Genomic DNA, 17,587 nt, shown 5'->3' with positions numbered 1-17,587 from the left:
AAGTGAAGAGTTGCTCTCATCTAGGTCTGGCTTTTCTGATCTTAATCGCAGAAGTGTCCAAGTAAGAGGAAGCACTGCAGGTAGGCAGGCAGGCAAAGGAGTGTGAGTGTGAAAGGTGTAAAATGTAGAGTGCAAGGGAGGACACGTCGTGGTCTGGATCTGCCTGTGTTTGGTGGAAGAGAAGCTGCTAAGTCGGCCAGCACTTAGAATGGAGCGCCTAGACACAAGTCTGCATAACACCACGTGCTTACTGTAGGTACGAATCTGGCAAGAGGGCAAATGACCTCTTCTTTAGACGGGCAAGGCGATTTTGACTGTTCCTGAAAAGTGAACAAGGGCTGACCTAAAAATTATTTGTTGGCGAACCATCGTGTAATAATAGCGACAATTAACCAGTACTCCACTAGGAAAGGAAAAGTATAAAGAGATCAAGTGTTGCCCAATTTTAACAAAGGGTATTGAAGGAAATATGGATGGGGGGGGCGATGACAAGAGCTGAGAAAAGCAAAGAAGCTGCAAGAAGCCTGAAGACTATAAGCATTTCCATGTGAGTCCAGGATAAATGGATGCTAAGGGTTAGGATTATCAACAGTTCAGCAAACCACCTCCACCGCTGCTGCCACCACCACCAACACAAATTAAAGCAAAACCTTGCATGGCTAATAGAAAGAGAACTCTATAGAGGGGGAAAAAAAGAAGAAAAGGCCAAAGCTATAAAAAAAAAATACAGAAGATCAGGTAGAAATCAGAAATTAAGGGAATCACAAGAACATGAATTCACCACCTTACTATTGTTAGATCATATATTCCTAGAGGGTAGAGACTGTTTCTAGGTTATCTTTGGATCTACCTCGTACCCTCTGAAATACCTGGCACGGAGTAGATGCTCAATAAATATTTACTGAGTGGAATGAAAACCGATTCCTAAGCCGTTGATTACTTTTAGGTTTACCAGTTAGAAAAATCCAATTCAAACGTCACCGTACAAAAGAAACACTCAGGGATCCGAAATGGCAACACAGAGATTGAATAAATCCATCAGTTTTGCTGAGGGAGATTTTAAGCAGAAGGCTGCTCCCAAACTGTCTTTTCACATAGATGGGAAATGCTGGATAAAACAGGGTGAGAAGCACGGGATACTTTATACACACGTGGCTGCCCGTGCAAACAAACGCAAATATATGTGTGTGTGCATTTTGATTGATTGATTGATTTTTGATTTATTTATTTGAGAGAGAGAGAGAGAGAGAGTGAGCACAAGCGGGGGGGGGCAGTTGAGGGGCAGAGGGAGAGGGAGAAACAGGCTCCCTGCTGAGTAGGGAGCCCAATGTGGGACTCAATCCCAGGACCCTGGGATCCTAACCTGAGCTGAAGGCAGATGCTTAACCCACTGAGCTACCCAGGTGCCCGCATGTGTGCATTTTTATTTTTTTAAAGGATTTTATTTATTTATTTGACAGAGAGAGATCACAAGTAGGCAGAGAGACAGTCAGAGAGAGGGGAGGAAGCAGGCTCCCCTCTGAGCAGAGAGCCTGATGCGGGGCTCAATCCCAGGACCGTGACACAATGACTTGAGCCGAAGGCAGAGGCTCAACCCACTGAGCCACCCAGGTGCCCCCATGTGTGCATTTTTAAACTGGAGTGGCTAAATCATCAGTAGCAGAAGGTATCCAATGCAGAGTTCTGGGAAAAATGGCTTAGTGATACTACAGACCAAAAGATGCAACTTCTTACTACAAAATGTGTGGTACCAGGGGACTAGCAAATTGTTAATGTGACTGGAATCCACAGAATGATGGAGATTTAAGAGCAGAGACCAGCTAAAGAAGAGTTTAAAAGGTTTAGTAGATGTAGGGTGCCTGAGTGGCTCAGTCGGTTAAATGCCCAACTCTTGATTTTGGCTCAGATCATGATCTCAGGGTTGTGGGATCGAGCCCTGCACCGGGCCGCACATTCAGTGGGGAGTCAGTTTGAGGTTCTCTCTCACTCTCTCCCTCTGCCCCTCTCGCCCCACCTTGCTCTCGTGTGCTCTTTCTCTCTCTCTCTCTCTCTCTCTAATAAATAAATCTTTAAAAAAATTTAATAGATGCATAAAGTATACTAAGGCAAAATAGGATCGTTTGGGGGGGAACCAGTTTAAGATCACGATCAGGAGCTGGGGGCAACCACAGGCTTTACTCGAGGTCTCCTAATGGCCGTCTCTCATGAACTCTGTAGGGGATGGTTTTGATAAGGAAAAAAACTATCCCCAATAGGGTGAGATTGTCAGGCATTGATTTTGTTGGCCACTGCTGTTGCTTTATCTTCCGTCAGAAAAAAAGCTTTTCACAGTGCCCTCCAAACTTCCTGCCTTCAACTCACTGTGATCAACAAGCAGTTCTGGGATAGTTCGCTGTGCCTTAGACTGTGATCAAGAACAGAGACGCTAAAAAAAAAAAAAAAAAAAAAAAAAGAACAGAGACGCTAACGGGCCCACATGGTCTCATTAGCTCCAGGCTCTAGTCACTGGAGCTCAGTAGCCCCAGGAGGAGGACACGAAATGGGCGGAGAGGAGATTATGTTGCATTTATCCCATGAGAATATATGGGGGAGGCTAACGGAAGAATGTTGAGATTTGTTACTATCGGAGCAATGGGGTATCATAAAAGATAATCATGTACAAATGATCCCTGTTTAGCTGCAAAATTGTAGCACTTCCATTTCACCTTTGAACAAACAAGGTTTCACATTGTGGATTAACAGAACTGGGGCAAGGCCGGGAACTTACTGCTGGTGGGACTTACTCTGCTTGACTATAAAAGGAGCTTCAAGCTGTGTGACATACACAGCCTAGGGAGAGGACCGGAATAATGACTCCACTTTGCACCAGTAATTGCAATCAGGAGTGAATCGAGGATCTGTAGAGCCTCAAGTTTAGGCAGCTGGGTGCGGGAGGGGAGCCTTAAGAACAAAGAGTACACAAATATATTTTGCAAACTTTACAAACACATTGTAAATACACCGGTAGGGCTCCTCCCAGGGCCTCGGATGGAGACCATGCAAATGAGGGGCCCTGAGCCTTCACTAACCTCAAGGTAAGCCTACCCGTGGGAACAATTTGCTGAACAAATAAATGATGTTAGGCTTCAGTTGCAGTATCTGAAAGTGAAATCTTGGCTAACCTTTTAGCAAACATGGTAAAATCCACAGGAATTTGGGGCTAGCTGCACTCCACACACTCCTGTGGTGTGATGTAGTCAACCTCGGTCCGTGTGGAACGTCACATGATAACGACGGTCATAATTATATTATGAGCATATTCATCTAATAATTAAATAATGCCTGTCGTCACCAACTTAAACGTTATGCAAAAATCACTTTACAAAACATGTAGATGTAAGCATATCGAGATGAAAGAACAAAATGTCGCCATTTATCCTTTAGAGAGTAGATAAGCTGAAAATTCCTCTTGAGAACCTTCATTAAAATGCACTGTAATTTCTGTACTGATCATGAGACTGGTCATCTGGAATGTGGACATGGTTTCCTTTTCCACTAAGTCTACAAAATGGCTTGCCCACCTTTTGTCATGATAACTTTTCTTTATTTTTTTAGAAGATTTTATTTATTTATTTATTTATTTAATTTTTTAAAAGACATCTATTTATTTATTTGACAGAGAGAGAGAGAGAGAGATCACAAGTAGGCAGAGAGGCAGAGAGAGAGAGGAGGAAGCAGGCTCCCCGCCGAGCAGAGAGCCCGATGCGGGGCTCGATCCCAGGACCCTGAGACCATGACCTGAGCTGAAGGCAGAGGCTTTAACCCACTGAGCCACCCAGGTGCCCCAAGATTTTATTTATTTTGAGAGAGAGTGTGCGTGCATGTGTGAAGGGGAGGGACAGGGAGAGGAAGAGGGAGAAGCAGGCTCGATCCCAGGACTGTGAGATCATGACCTGAGCCAAAGGCAGATGCTTAACCTGCTGAGCCACCCAGGCGCCCCTCATGATAACCTTTAATAAAAGAGTCATGACAATAGGGAGATAGCAGATGCTTCAGCCACTGAAGTTAGTTTTGTGTATGAACCATATGTGAACTCTATAAACTAGAAAACCTGTAACTCTGATGGGAATCAGCAAAATGTAGAAGGTACCACGGTTAAGGAGGGATGCTATTCTTTGTCTTTAATGACTGAAACACTGAAGTACTTAACATTTTCTAAATTGAAAAAGTAAATAAATTACTTTGCAACTCAGCTTCTATTTGCTTAACACTGTTGCAGTCCAAAGTCCCGAGGAATAATACAAAACCTTATATTCTGAGGTGCTACCTCAACCTTCATTCCTTGCTATATTAATGTCAGATAAACATATGAGCTTGTTTATGGGAAATGTACCTGGTACAGAGAATTATAGAAATGATGTAAAAAGGTGGGGAGGGTTCAGACATACACTAGATGATACTATCTGCAATGAAGGACAGGTCTGGAGTGGAACCCATTTTTTGATAGGCTCTGTGGTTTGAAACACCCTAACTTGGCCGCAGGACTGCAAGTCACAAAAAACAGCAGACCAGGGGACTTGGCACACCCCAACGGCTGAACCCATAACCTCTATTATAAATCATCAGGTGAATACACTTGACTGGGTCAGTCAAGTTCACCTGTGTGTAAAGATCTGTTTCCACGTGCATCACCACATTCAAAGATAGAACCTAAAGGGGTTTACTAGACATGGATAGATCTAGACTATGCAAAACGTCTAAATCAGAAGTGTTTCTAATCAGCTGACAACACCATATGCACTTCACATATGCAAACATTACATCCATCCGTGAGAACTCTTCCTCCCGTAATGAAAATTTCCGGTTGTGAAATTGAAATTTAAAAACATCAGTTTGCCTGAGAGCAATCCAGTGTGTCTGATTTCCTTAAAATTCTTCAACAGGGCTCCTGTTTGCCTCCTAATTATGCCAGAGGGAGTTCTTATACATGATTTTTTTTTCTGTGAACATCAGAAACTATCTCTTAATGGCATCGAAAAACACTGGGGAGTCACGCTCCTTGTCTCACTCGCTAAACTTCCTTAATAAAGCTAACAAAAGCTTTCAGGGGTAGAATTTTATACTAGCAAATGTCAATTCAGACCTGTTAAATACAGTGAACAAACTTGCCTGCTACGGCAAGCATTCCCCGAAATTGACTAGGTGTGGCTTTTATTCATTGTTCAGTCACACTAAACATCCCATTTAGGTTGACATTCCCTTTATCTGGGGCTCATAATAAGCAAACCATACTCAATTTTCCGAAAGCAGATGTGCTCTCTTGGTATCCTAGAAACAGATCAAAGTATGCTTTGTGGAAAGATGTGAAGTTCAAGCCAGTGATACCAAATGGGGCTTAATATGCAACCATCTAAATATCAGGACTGGAAATTTAAACAAAGCCTTGACTATTCTAGGGAGAAGAATCAGATTATCAGGGTGGTGGGGGGTTAAAAGGGATAGAGAGTTGTTTGGGGAGCGAAGGTACCAGAAAAGTCAAGTAAAATCATATGTTACTTCTACGGTAATATCAAGATCCATAATAAAGAACATTTCTTTCAAATCAGACTGGTAAATGTCACTTAAAATTGCTCACACTAGTGCAATTACAACACGCCTACAAAGCTTTCTAGACCACAAAATAGGATCATATCAATCATCTTGGGGTTAGTTTTTTGTATACATAATAACGGCAGAAATTAATCTTTTATCAGTTTATCACATCACAACAGCTATTGTTAAATAATCTACAAGGTAGAAAAGCAATATCCAATTGTTCCCTGGGGTCTTCTAAGTAATGTCTTGTATCTTACGACATGCTATAAAATAAATTGTACTCCTGTGAGTCATATCAGTCATATTCTGCAGTCTGAAATCGGAAATTACCCTCATGGAAGAAAAAAAAGGGAAATGTATTCTATTATAGAAAGCATGGAGAATTCAATTAGAAAGCACAAGAGGCTGGAGAACTCAATGGATCTCTTATTGGACTCTTAAAAAAAAGCCACTCCCTCGTCTCCAGGGTGAGCCAGCATGATCAATAATGCATGAATGGTTGAGATGCGGAATGGAAAGACTCTCCTGGAGGCTGAATAGAAGATGACTAGTCTGCCTTCTGCTTTTACCCATACTTTATCCCAGGCCTTGCTCTCTGATTCCCTGAAACCGGGCATTTGATTGATGCCCCGGTGCTATCTCTTGACTAAGAAAAAAAAAAAAAAAACAACACATGCTGGGCTCAGGTGTGTAATACAATCTGGTCTCTATTCTTTGCTTCTTCTGAAATTGGGACATCCACGAGAGGCCATGAGTGATAATGACGGTGGGTGAAAAGCTCCCTTGCTTTATTCCCCTACTGCTCACGTTTTTCTGGACTCACCACGCACATTCATTTCTCTGTGGTTTTGTTCATACTATTCCCAGAATCTAGAACACCTTCTCTTCCTTACCCCTTTAGAAACAGGGAGGAGCGAAAACAGCTCACTGTGTGAAAGCTAACGAAAGGGTTGGAAGAAGGAGTTCAACTGTATGAAGCATTATGAAAGGTTAAAGAAGAGCTCAGAGCTCACTGATGACCTTCTGGGAACTAATTTATCAATGTAATTAATCAGCACTGAGTTCTGAGGCAAATGTTTTTGGCAAACTTCTAGTATGGGGAATGAAATCTACTCATTTTACTTAAAGCTGTCTGGCCCTTCTGGAAAAAGAGGATCATGGTGCAAAATTTCAATGACTCATCAATGCCCCGACTACCTATAAAGATGTACCAGTGAAGGGGTTGCCCTGTCTACACGGATTTCCTCGAATACTGAGAATCGATTTTATAATGAAATAGGCTTTGCTGAGACCACATTTTCATTGTACCCATCTAAATACGACATAGCAGAAAAGCTACATGGTCTTTAGCTTTCAGTGAGTTTACTACATAGTCACTGACCAAATGGGTAACAGATGAAGACAACATACCCCTTTCTAATTAGTATCTCAATAATGGAAGTTCTAAGACTAAACTGCAATTTTATATTGTAAGGTATCAGGACAAAATGAATTTTCAATAGGACAAAATTATTTTGTCAAGGATCCATTTCAACTCATTGATCTATAAAAATACCAGATGCTGGTCTAGAATGGCGACATCACCTTTTTAATTCCTGCAGAGGGAAACTCTGTGGCTGGGTTAAGCTAAACCACCATCAAATACCTGGCCAGGATTCCTCAAGAATGTCAGGGTCATGGGAAACAGGGAAAGACCGAGAATCGGTCGCAGACCAAAAGAGAGAGGGGACACAGGAGTCGAATAAATGTCCGTGGTACCCTGGATTCAACACGGGAACAGCAAGACGACCCTAAAAAAACAGCTAATGAAATCTGAATAAAATCTGGAGTTTAATTAATAGCAATGCGTAAAATGTCGGTTTCTTCACCTTGACAAATATGCCATAAGAAATTAACAGAGGGAGAAGCTGGGCGAGGGGTAATATGGGAACTCTCTGTATTGTCTTTGCCAACTTTTCCTTCAACCTATAATTATTTCAAAATAAGAAGCCATTAAAAAGTAACAAAACCGCCATGAAAGAGCAAGGAAATGTCTTTGGCTTAATACGCGAGAATTCAACGGTTTACCTGTAATAACAATCAGACCTCCTCCTTATCTTAAAATGCCCCTGCTCCTTTATTGCTATTCTTCTAGAAACTGAATTCACGGTAAATGCAACCCAGGTGTTAAACCCAACACACCCGAAAGCCCAGCAAGGGGATTCCGGCATAGATCTATATTCTTAAAAAAAAAAAAAAAAAAAAAAAAAAAAAAAAAAAAAAAGACACACATACGCAGTTTCTCAAAGACATAGCCGTGACTTACAAGTGATGACATGTGAGCATTCTGGAGCATAAACTGCATTTGCTGGGCGAACATGGCCGCGGCGGTCTTTTGTTGGATCAGATTGTTGCGTCCATTAATTTCCAGCTGAGTTTTTAAGTGTGGAGGAGGGTGAAGGTACTTGCAGTTCTCTCTGGCACAGCGACCCTGAAAATGAAGAATTAGATGAATGCGCATTGGTATTTCTCAAAATCCGGCAACAAAGTAACCAAAGTTTATGCAGTCCCAAGCAAGTGTGGATTCCTGTAATAAGCACTTTGCATGCACGAATTAACAGTCTTCGTACCAACCCCCTGGGATAGATACCCTTTTAAGCTCCACCTTCCAGGTGAGGAAACTAACACTTAGAGAAGCTGGCGCAGCTAGAAAGTGACAAAACTTGAACTAAAACCTGATTGGTCTGATTCCAGAACCCACTCTCTTAGCCACTCTGCTCTGCCCTACTTTGATATGCATCAAATTATATTTAAAACATAAAATATTAGGAGGCACCTGGGTGGCACAGTCAGTTTAGGGCCAAACTCTTGGTTTCCGCTCAGGTCGTGATCTCAGGGTTGTGGGATTGAGCCCCAGGGCGGACTCCTTGCTCTGCAGGGAGTCTGCGTGAAACTCTTTCTCTCCCTCTCTCTCTGCACCCCCCATGGCCACTCTCTCTCTCTCAATAAATAAATCTTTTAAACATAAACTATTAGGAATACTATGATACTCTCATAATGTTACAGATTAAATAAAAATTTCCTGTCATGTAAAATCATGTGTGTTAAATAAGATTTAGGATTTGGATCTGCATACAGAAACCATCAAGAAAATTAAGGGAAAGTGTTAGAGAACTATATACACATAAATATACCTGATAAATTTTAGATCCATTTTTCTGGGCAGTTTTAAAGTTCTTTTTCCTGAATCCATACAACATGAGAAACATCTTGAAATCCCCTGGCATTCTGTTCATCAGAGAATACATCCTTATACATGACAGTCATGTTGTTCCTTGGGTTCCAGAGGCAATGGCCCTAGATCACTTGGATAATTGAGACCAAAGTGTATTTTGGAGCCTCGGCTCTTTCAATGTTTATTTTATTTTATTTTTTTTTATTGATGCTTTACGAACCTCCAGACAGGATAATATGTCAGTCCTGGGCAATCAAATATGCCTTTGGTGTTGCCTAAATCCTAACATGGCTGCTAATTACGGTGTCTACTATGTGGTACCAAAGGACATCAATGGATAGAGATCTATCACAATGTCAAATGTGACCTGTTGTGTTCGATTAACTGGCCAGCACTCTCCAAAGAGGCTACTGAACCTCTCATTCGTATGACCAGGCCCCCCATAATCTTTTCCAGATAAGCACAACTGCAAGCAATTCTTCTCTCCACCGATGCTAACGTTCTTTACATTGGAGAGAAGGGTGGAGAAAAAGAGCAGCTTTTCTGGGGAGGTACCCAAGAGTGTAATATAAGCTCCCAGGCCACCTGAATCCGCAGGAGAAACGGGTTAGTTCATCAAGCATTTTTGACACATGCTCGGAACCTCCCTTACTTCAGATGGCTAAACCTTTCCACAATCACGCCTCCACACTGAGTTATCTTGTCATTAAGGCATTCCTATAATTTCACTGCGAATCAAGGTGTGGCCTTCCAAATTTTCTAGAGCTACATTGAACACAAACCCGGATGCGTGCATGATAAGAAGCTGAATATAACTTAGAACAGAGCTTGAGAAATGAAAGGAGCCATGATTTTTTCTGTCAGTTTCGTCCTTTCATTTCTCCCGATGACCAATTTCATTTTAACCAAATCAAATGATTTAGAAAATCAAATCATATCTTACTTTCCCGTACCTTTACATTCCTCTGCATATCCTGGAAAAGGAAGCATTTTTTGGTAGGAAGAGTTGAGATTGTTACTAACCCAATCGTTCTGATTTTGTAAAAGTAGTTTAGGAACGGCTACATCATTTCAGCACATACCAGGACTGGCAGGAAATCCTTCTATGGGCTCAAAAACACAACAGTGGAGAGTTTCCCCCCCGCCCCACTAATGTGCCTTCTATCAGAAAACATAAGCTTCATTTTACGCCTACCACAACCTGCACCGAAGCAAAGTCGCAAGGATTTTAGTCCCTAGATATTCCACCCTCCACCCAGTGTGACCGAGGTTCTCTGGCTCAGAGTTAACAACCCTGCGGGAAGCGCTGATGCTTGCTGGCCAAGCATGCCAGTTTATACTTGGGGGTTCCTCTTCCTCCTCCCACGCCCTATCATTAAGATTTCCCCAAGATTCAGTCCTAATCCTCTGCTCTCCTCTCTAATCTCCCTTCCCTAGAGAAACAAAGTTCTTGTAAAGTTTCACCTATCACCGCACTGGCTCAGATCGTAAATCTCTGTCTCTACTTCTGCTCCCTCTTTGGAATTTCGGGGCTTTCCGTCACTAACTGCAGCTGCATTTGGAGATCCTGCCCCCCAACCCCGCCAGGTCTCAATAACTTACTCCTGACCTTCCTTCTCTGTGAATGATCTTTCCTCTTCCTGTGGCAAACACAACCATAGATGCTTGCACAGAACGCAGTCTGTAACCCCTTCCGAAAAAGCTTTGTAATGAGGGCTGTCTCTTAAAGTCAGGAGTTCCAAACAATGGATCAGTTTAAACAATGAAAAGAAAAGGAATACATTAGGATTTTTTACCATTGTTACAATTTCAAGTTTTAACATCATTTGTTAAAGTGCCGTGTATTTGGCACATCTTCTGCCAATCTACAGATAAAGAATCACTGCCTGCTTTTGTACTTTTATATTACTGTCCTTTACATATAATAACTTTTCTTAAGCTTTGTCTCGGAAAACTAATGACATTTGTACAAAGCAAAAACAGTACACAGAAAAAGAAAAGAGAATTACACTTTAATAATTACATCAAGTTGAGCTGTAAAACGGAAAGTATGGAATATGAGGCCCCAGAAGACTTAAACACAACTTATTTGTCTTAGTTATGAGATTTTTACTTGATTTATAAAGCATTCTCTTTTGAATGACAGAATCCATAATTTAATTCTATAACAATACAAATGCACAGCAATACTACCTTACCAGAGACCGCTGCTTATGTTAAAGAAAGCTTATAAAAGACAAAAATATCTGCATTTTCTATCTAAACAATAGATGACCAGACCAAATAATGTAATATCAATGTTACCTGGGGAACACAATATTTCCCAAGAAAACCAAGCCTCTTAAATTTTTTTCAAGATGACTTTGGAACTCAGGCTAGCATACTGATAGGCACAACAGTCCGTGCTAACAAATCTCTTCTGCACAGTCCTCATTCTTCAAGAGGCGCAAACTTAATTATAGGCCAAAATACTTTAACTGGAGTTTGGAGTCGTAGGGGGATAAACTTGGTTTCTGACATTTCCTAACATCTGCTTTTGGTCCTTCTTTGGTAAACAGGTGGGGATGGGTTGGAGTGGAGGCAGGGGAGGGACTGCCCAGCGCAGTATCTAATCCCCCATTGTTCTTGGACTTTGGAAAACTAAAGACTAGAAAGGTTCCAGCGTTTTCTTTCGACCAGCTAAGCACTTTGAATGGGTCACAAGATATCTTACCAGTACACTGGGTCTGTAACAGCCCAGAAACTATCTTGGTCTGAAAAAAAAAAACAAAAACACCCCTCAGGTTTCCCAAGCCACGTCAAAGGTGTCCCAAGTCCTCCTTCTAGAACCACAGGTTCAGAGTTGCCATGTGCCCAGTGGACCATGTCAAAAAGGACTCTACAAGTCTTGTACCTTTGACAGTTGCCAACTACTAGCAGAGCTGGCTCTACCCAGAAAACAGCAGCTAAGGTTAGTCAAGACAAAGAACTCTCTATGGGGTGCCTGGGTTAGGGGAGGAGGGGGTGTGGGGGATGGGAGGGTGAGGGCACAGTCGGTTAGGCTTCCCCTGCCGACTCTTGGTTTCAGCTCTGGTGGTGGTCTCTGGCTCCTGGGCTCATGGGGTTGAGCCTCATATGGGGCTCCAAGCTCAGCAGGGAGTCTGCTTGGATTCTCTCTCTCTGTCTCTCTCCCCTCCCCTGCCCCATGCTCTCTCTCTCACTCTCTCTAAAATAAATAAATAAATCTTAAGAAAAAAAAAAGATAAAGATAAAGAACTCTCTCTCTGCTTCCCCCTACATATACACGGAGAATTAAAGAAGAATGACAGAGATTAGCATGCCAGTTCATGTATGCGCGCCTGAATTTCACTTCCTTTCCAGTTCCTTTGGCCTTAAAAACAAACCATTCTCATCTGGCCTTTCACTATGTTCCTGAGTTAAGAAAATAGCAAAGTGATTCAATAGGAAAGTGGTTCTTAGCCGGAATAAGAGCCACACTACACCCATGAACCTTCCAGTTCCCCCTTCCCATCTACTTGCTTTGAAATTGCACCCAAAAAGCAGCAGGGGGAGAAAATGGTCAATGAAACTTCTGAAATACATCTGCATCAAAAAGTTGATGACAGACAAAGGAAAAAGTTGCTGAGCATTTGTAAAACCTCCACAGTTCAATCTCTTTCCTTTTTCCTACCTTCAGGCTTTTGACAAATGAGTACAAAGCCTTTGACGGAGAGAGAAAAGTAGCATTGTAGAGATTCAAATCCCACCTAAGTCTTGGGAGTTATGAGGGTGAGTCTGTCAGATCCAAGATTTCCCATGCACTTGGTGGTAGAAAAAGCCTGTGAAATGTACTTTTTAACGTTCCTAAGAGAAAGCTCTACCATCCATCAGAATAAGAAAAGGACCCTAGGAAGCTGAAAATTACCTTTTGTCAGTCACAGTATCTTAACAGGAACAGCTGTTGCAGAATGACTGGTTTCTTCAAATACATGTGGAATTACAGGGAGGGGGTTGTGGGGGGAACCCCTCCCCTCAGATACAATGATTACTGGGTTACCTTTTCAAAGACACCTCACAGCTCTGCTAGGCGACCAAGAATGAAAGTGAAAAGCTAAATACAGGCAAAGAACAGATGATTTGTTCTATGAAACAAATTATGTTATTTCCTTTTAATGATTGTGTGTTAAATGAAAAATCCTGTAGATCACAGCGGCCCACTGACACACACTTACATGCGTAGACACAGCTGCTCAGAGGAAGTAACAGTGATTCAAGAATTACAAATCACATGTTTTGAGGTTGCCTGGTTCCTACCACCATCAAGACCTATTTAAAGGCTAGAACAATCTAAAGGAGCTAAAAGTGAGGGGACATCAACATAAACGGAGTATTAGCCAGATGTCAGCATACTAATGGCTAATTTCCCACTTTCTTCCTCTTAGGGTTCTGTCTTTCTAAAAATGGATAAAATCTGCATCAATTTCTCCTTCAACATTATAGCATCTATGAACATTGATAAATATGCATAAAGAGCATCCTTAAATCTTACATATAACTTGTAATTTAAATTTGGGATGCAGACAAGAAAGCTTTTATTTTTTTTAAAGTCTTTAATAAAACCATTTCCTGAAAATATTGAAGGCAAGATTAATGAGGCTGAACACAGACCCCCATGGAGAAGGCCAGCCAAGCACCCCCGCCCCCTGCAGTCAGCTCAGCATCTCATTTCCTTACGCTACTGAACTCTGCTTTCTTGAGGTCCCATTTACGCACACACTGGGCAATGACTTTGGCACAAACCGGACACCAAGTCTGAATTCGGATAAGAAGCTGGGAGGAGGGCAGAAGAACTTTCTTGCCTATCTGCCTCAAGAAAGCTTTCAAATGGTGACCTCCAAAAAGATGAAGGGAGTAGGGCTCAGCGTTGACAATTTGTTCTCAGTCCGCTGAGATGGCCTGATTACCAGCTTGTAACATTTAGGGCTGAACCGGACTTTAAGGAACATCCCATGTGCCTTTATCTTCCTGAGAAAGCAAAGAGCAAAGTGAGAGGACTCGTCCTACTTCAAACGCAGCTCAGTTAAGGGCAGAAGCCAAGTTCCCAGGCTCGAACTCCCCAACATGGATTTTCAGTTCAAATGACTCTGCCTGGACTCCTCTCCCCACCCCGCCTCTCATTTACCTCCCCCTCTTCTGAGCCTCCACCTGCATCTTGTAGTTTTATCCCAGCACTTATCACTGTGCACATCGATAAATTGCTTGCATGCCTATCTCCCCACTAGACTTTGAGCTTATCCAAAGGCAGGACTCTATCTTCCTCATCTTTGAACCTCCAGGGATGTTTCTGTGTCTGGAGAAGAGTGGTCACTCCATAAGTTTGCTGAGTGAATGAATAGTTTGTGAGAATGATTTTATAGGGAGCAACACTAAGTTTGCCTTAGAAGCCTACTTGCTGGGGCGCCTGGGTGGCTCAGTTGGTGAAGCATCTGCCTTCGGCTCAGGTCATGATCCTAGCGTCCCAGGATCGGGCCCCATGTCAGGCTCCCTGCTCAGCAGGGAGTTTGCTTCTCCCTCTCCTTTTGTCCCTCCCCCAGCTTGTGCTCTGTCTCTCAAATAATCATTTTTTTTTTAAGAAGCCTACTTGCTTCTCTAGCTATTTCCTTCCATTAAGTTCTTTCTTCTTCCTCCAACAAGAGAACATAGCCAACTTATAAATAAGGCTGTTCTGGTAGTCTGTCCCAAAGGACTGGTTATTCTATTCAGGTCTAGAACACGGTGAATTCATACTTTTCTTTCCTTTTTTTTTTTTGCTGTGAATATATACTCCGGGGTGTATGTGATCACGATGGCTGAAAACTCTCCTGGTAGTTCAGTATAACGAAGCCAGAAGCGTCAGGAATCCACGAGGCACAAAGACACAAACCCTGGTCTAATTCCAGGGGTCTACAGCCACAAGAAGCCCCCAGGCCACAGGGCCCCATAGAGCCGAATAAAGGAACCTGCAGCAGATTCATGTGCAATCGGCATCTGTGTCGCCCAAGGCGAACACTGCATTCCCAAGGCCAACTTCCAGCGCGCTACCTTCACCCCCACCTCCCTGCCACCCCCACTCTACCCCAACCCACATTTCTGTGCACAGGCTGCAAGTCAAAATCCCTGAAGCTACCTACTTAGAGTAGAATATGTGGCTTTAGGGCAGTCACATCGGGTGGGGCCTTCTTGCGGATCTCTATGGCACACACTGGCTTCTTATAAGAAACCTGTCCCGGCTATACTTCAAGACCCGCCCCCCGCCACAGCTCACCCCCCCCCCCCTCCAACCGTATTCACATTAAACATTCGTTTTCAAATAATCATGAGCTTAAATTTTTCCGTGAAATTTTCCGAAGAGCAAATAACACTAAAAATCACAGTGGCTGGTCACAGGGAAACCATGCCTGCCTCACCCATACTGCAAATCTGCTTCCTGCCCCCTCCTCTAAGTCCGCACTGCCCGCACCCCCCACCCCGTCTGCCTGCCCCAGTCTCATCGAATACCTTCAATCGTGCTAGAAAAATATTAACTGAGTTATCTGTTCAATAGTAAGCTGCTCAAGAACGCACCCCCTGTGTTTACAAAGCAGCTGATCAGAATCAAATGAAAACCAAACACAAGGAAAGCATGTCGGTACCAAGTCACCAAAAGTATTCATGGAGGCTGTTTTTAAAGCAGTCTGATGGCTGCCAGCATAAAATGTCATTAAAATACAGAAAACAGGAAAGAGAACATAACGGCATTCAATTTGTGACTCCAACAAATAAAATCCCCACAAAATCACGCAACATAGGCTTGTCATGAAACAACGTAAGAGAGGTGGCTCGCTCTCAGCCCACAGTCAAATGTTGGGTTCTTAGGGTTCCTTCACCTTCCTTTTTTAAGACACCCCACCTAGTGACCTACTGTAGTGATACAGACCCAGGACAAAGAGGGCACCAGCTGCTTGCTCCCTTTCTTCCCGGCTAGAGCTTCTGCCTGGAACCCCATTCAGGGTTGCCAGATCTATCAAGTGGGAATACAGAACCCCCAAATGAACTGGAATTGCAGACAGGCAATGAACAATGTTTTAGGATAAGTACGTGCTCCACTTACTGCATCATCTGGCAACCCTCTCCCTATCCATTCTTCTACGCTGCTGAGTTGAGCTAAATTGAGTCAAACCCTCCAAAACCCATTTTACTCCCTTTACCTTAAGGACAAAAGGATTTCTGTCCATGGAATCCACCCAGGCTCTACTAGGCCTTCGAATGCCCCAAGCAAAGCAGAAGACGCTCCCAGACCTAGCTTACCTGACCAGCTGCAAGGAATTTAAGGAAGTTGGCTGTTGGAGAAAGCAATTTTTTAATCCATGGCTCCTCCCACCAAAAGCTTCACACAGCTCCCTACCCGTCAGCCACTCTACTTTTCCCACCCACAGTGGCGCAATCGTCTATTCAAATGACTTTGTGCTTGCCCGGGGCTCCTCCTTGAGGTGGGGACAAAGAGGGCCATGGTCAGTGACCACCACTCCTAACTCCTGACTCTGAATTTATACACATTTTTGGAACATAGTAATTACTACAGGAAGATGAGGCTTTTGTGTTTTGAAGGTGGGTGTTTTGTGGGTGGGAGGGGTGAGGACAGGGGAGGGGGTAAGCTTTTCTTGAAATCCTCACATTCAAGCAAAAGTCATCCATTAAAGCTGAGGAAAATGATGGCTTAAGCATCATGTTACCATAGGCACACATTAAGATTTATGCAGATACATACTCAAAGCATGAAAAAAATGGCACGAATAGCCATTATTTGCATAGATGTCTTTTCCAGCCAACTCTTGATTACTTATATTAAAAGAGAGGGAGAAGTAAGGGGCATGGTTAGTTCTAATGAACAAAATCATATATTCAGGAAAAATGGAAATCCATAATAGCCCCACGTGGCAGAAAATGCATATCACAAAAGTGGTAATTGTGAACATTTAGGAATCCATTACTAGACATGGTCCTGAATTTTTTTTTTTAAGTTATTAGGCATGCAGCCTCCCCCCTTGCCTGCTTTTGCATTCAGTTGTTGCAACATCACCTATCATGTGGTCTCTGGAAAACTCCACTCTCGAGAGAATGACCATGAAAACAGCAAATGAGATCTTAATACGATCATGAAAATGGTTTCGATCTCTCAGACCCCAGAAACGATTTTAGTGATGCTCTAGAGTCCTTGGACCACACTTCGAGTATTGCTATCCCTTGAAGTACCCAACGATCCCCGGTGTAAGGAGCATTCTCTCGTCTGTAAACTGTCTTGAGGCAGAAGCTGTGTTCCAGGCATGTTCTAGTCCCAGCGCAGAAGTTAGTGTTTGGCCCAGAGCAAAGCTTGGCAAGTGATTGCTCGTCCGACTGATTTTTGACCCCCAAATTTCAATACCTCATAAACTTCATTTAAGTTTTTCCATATTTTTCCTGTAACTTTGTTTACACGCTGTTGTGAAACAAAAATGCTTTTAATTGCACGGTGCACTCCAAAACATTCATATCGCATGAGTGCAACAGAAGTAAGAATGTAATAGATGACTTCTGCATTTTTAAATGGAGAAATTAAAAGGATAGAAGCAAATCCGTCTTAAATGTTCAAAGAAAAGATGCAGATGCCTTTGTTGGAATTATCAAAGATTCAGAACAGGTCAGTTCAGAAGGAATGAAATCACACTACACTGGGGAAGTTTACATGTCTCTAGAGAACAAGGGATAGAAACGCAAAGAGTAAAGCTGGAAAAGCATTTGCCAAAGTGTGTACCATAGACCAGT

General features: G+C 42.7%; 1 protein-coding gene across 2 annotated transcripts in view; it reads right to left on the bottom strand.

Annotated features, from left to right (window-relative positions):
- The window catches only part of LOC111162155 (muscleblind like splicing regulator 3), a 56,749-nt gene that overhangs the window by 13,413 nt on the left and 25,749 nt on the right, over nt 1-17,587 (bottom strand). For both annotated transcript variants that reach the window (XM_022526346.1, XM_022526347.1), the window contains exon 2: nt 7,880-8,044. In XM_022526346.1, coding sequence (XP_022382054.1) covers nt 7,880-8,044 — 165 coding nt within the window. The remainder of the gene's footprint in view (nt 1-7,879; nt 8,045-17,587) is intronic.

This window comes from Enhydra lutris, unplaced genomic scaffold (assembly GCF_002288905.1).
Source record: "Enhydra lutris kenyoni isolate GAN:26980312 unplaced genomic scaffold, ASM228890v2 scaffoldscaffold89, whole genome shotgun sequence".
In the NCBI taxonomy this organism is placed as follows: domain Eukaryota; kingdom Metazoa; phylum Chordata; class Mammalia; order Carnivora; family Mustelidae; genus Enhydra; species Enhydra lutris.
The sequence above is the reverse complement of the archived record's forward strand: the minus strand, read 5'-3'. Positions and strand labels throughout refer to the sequence as shown.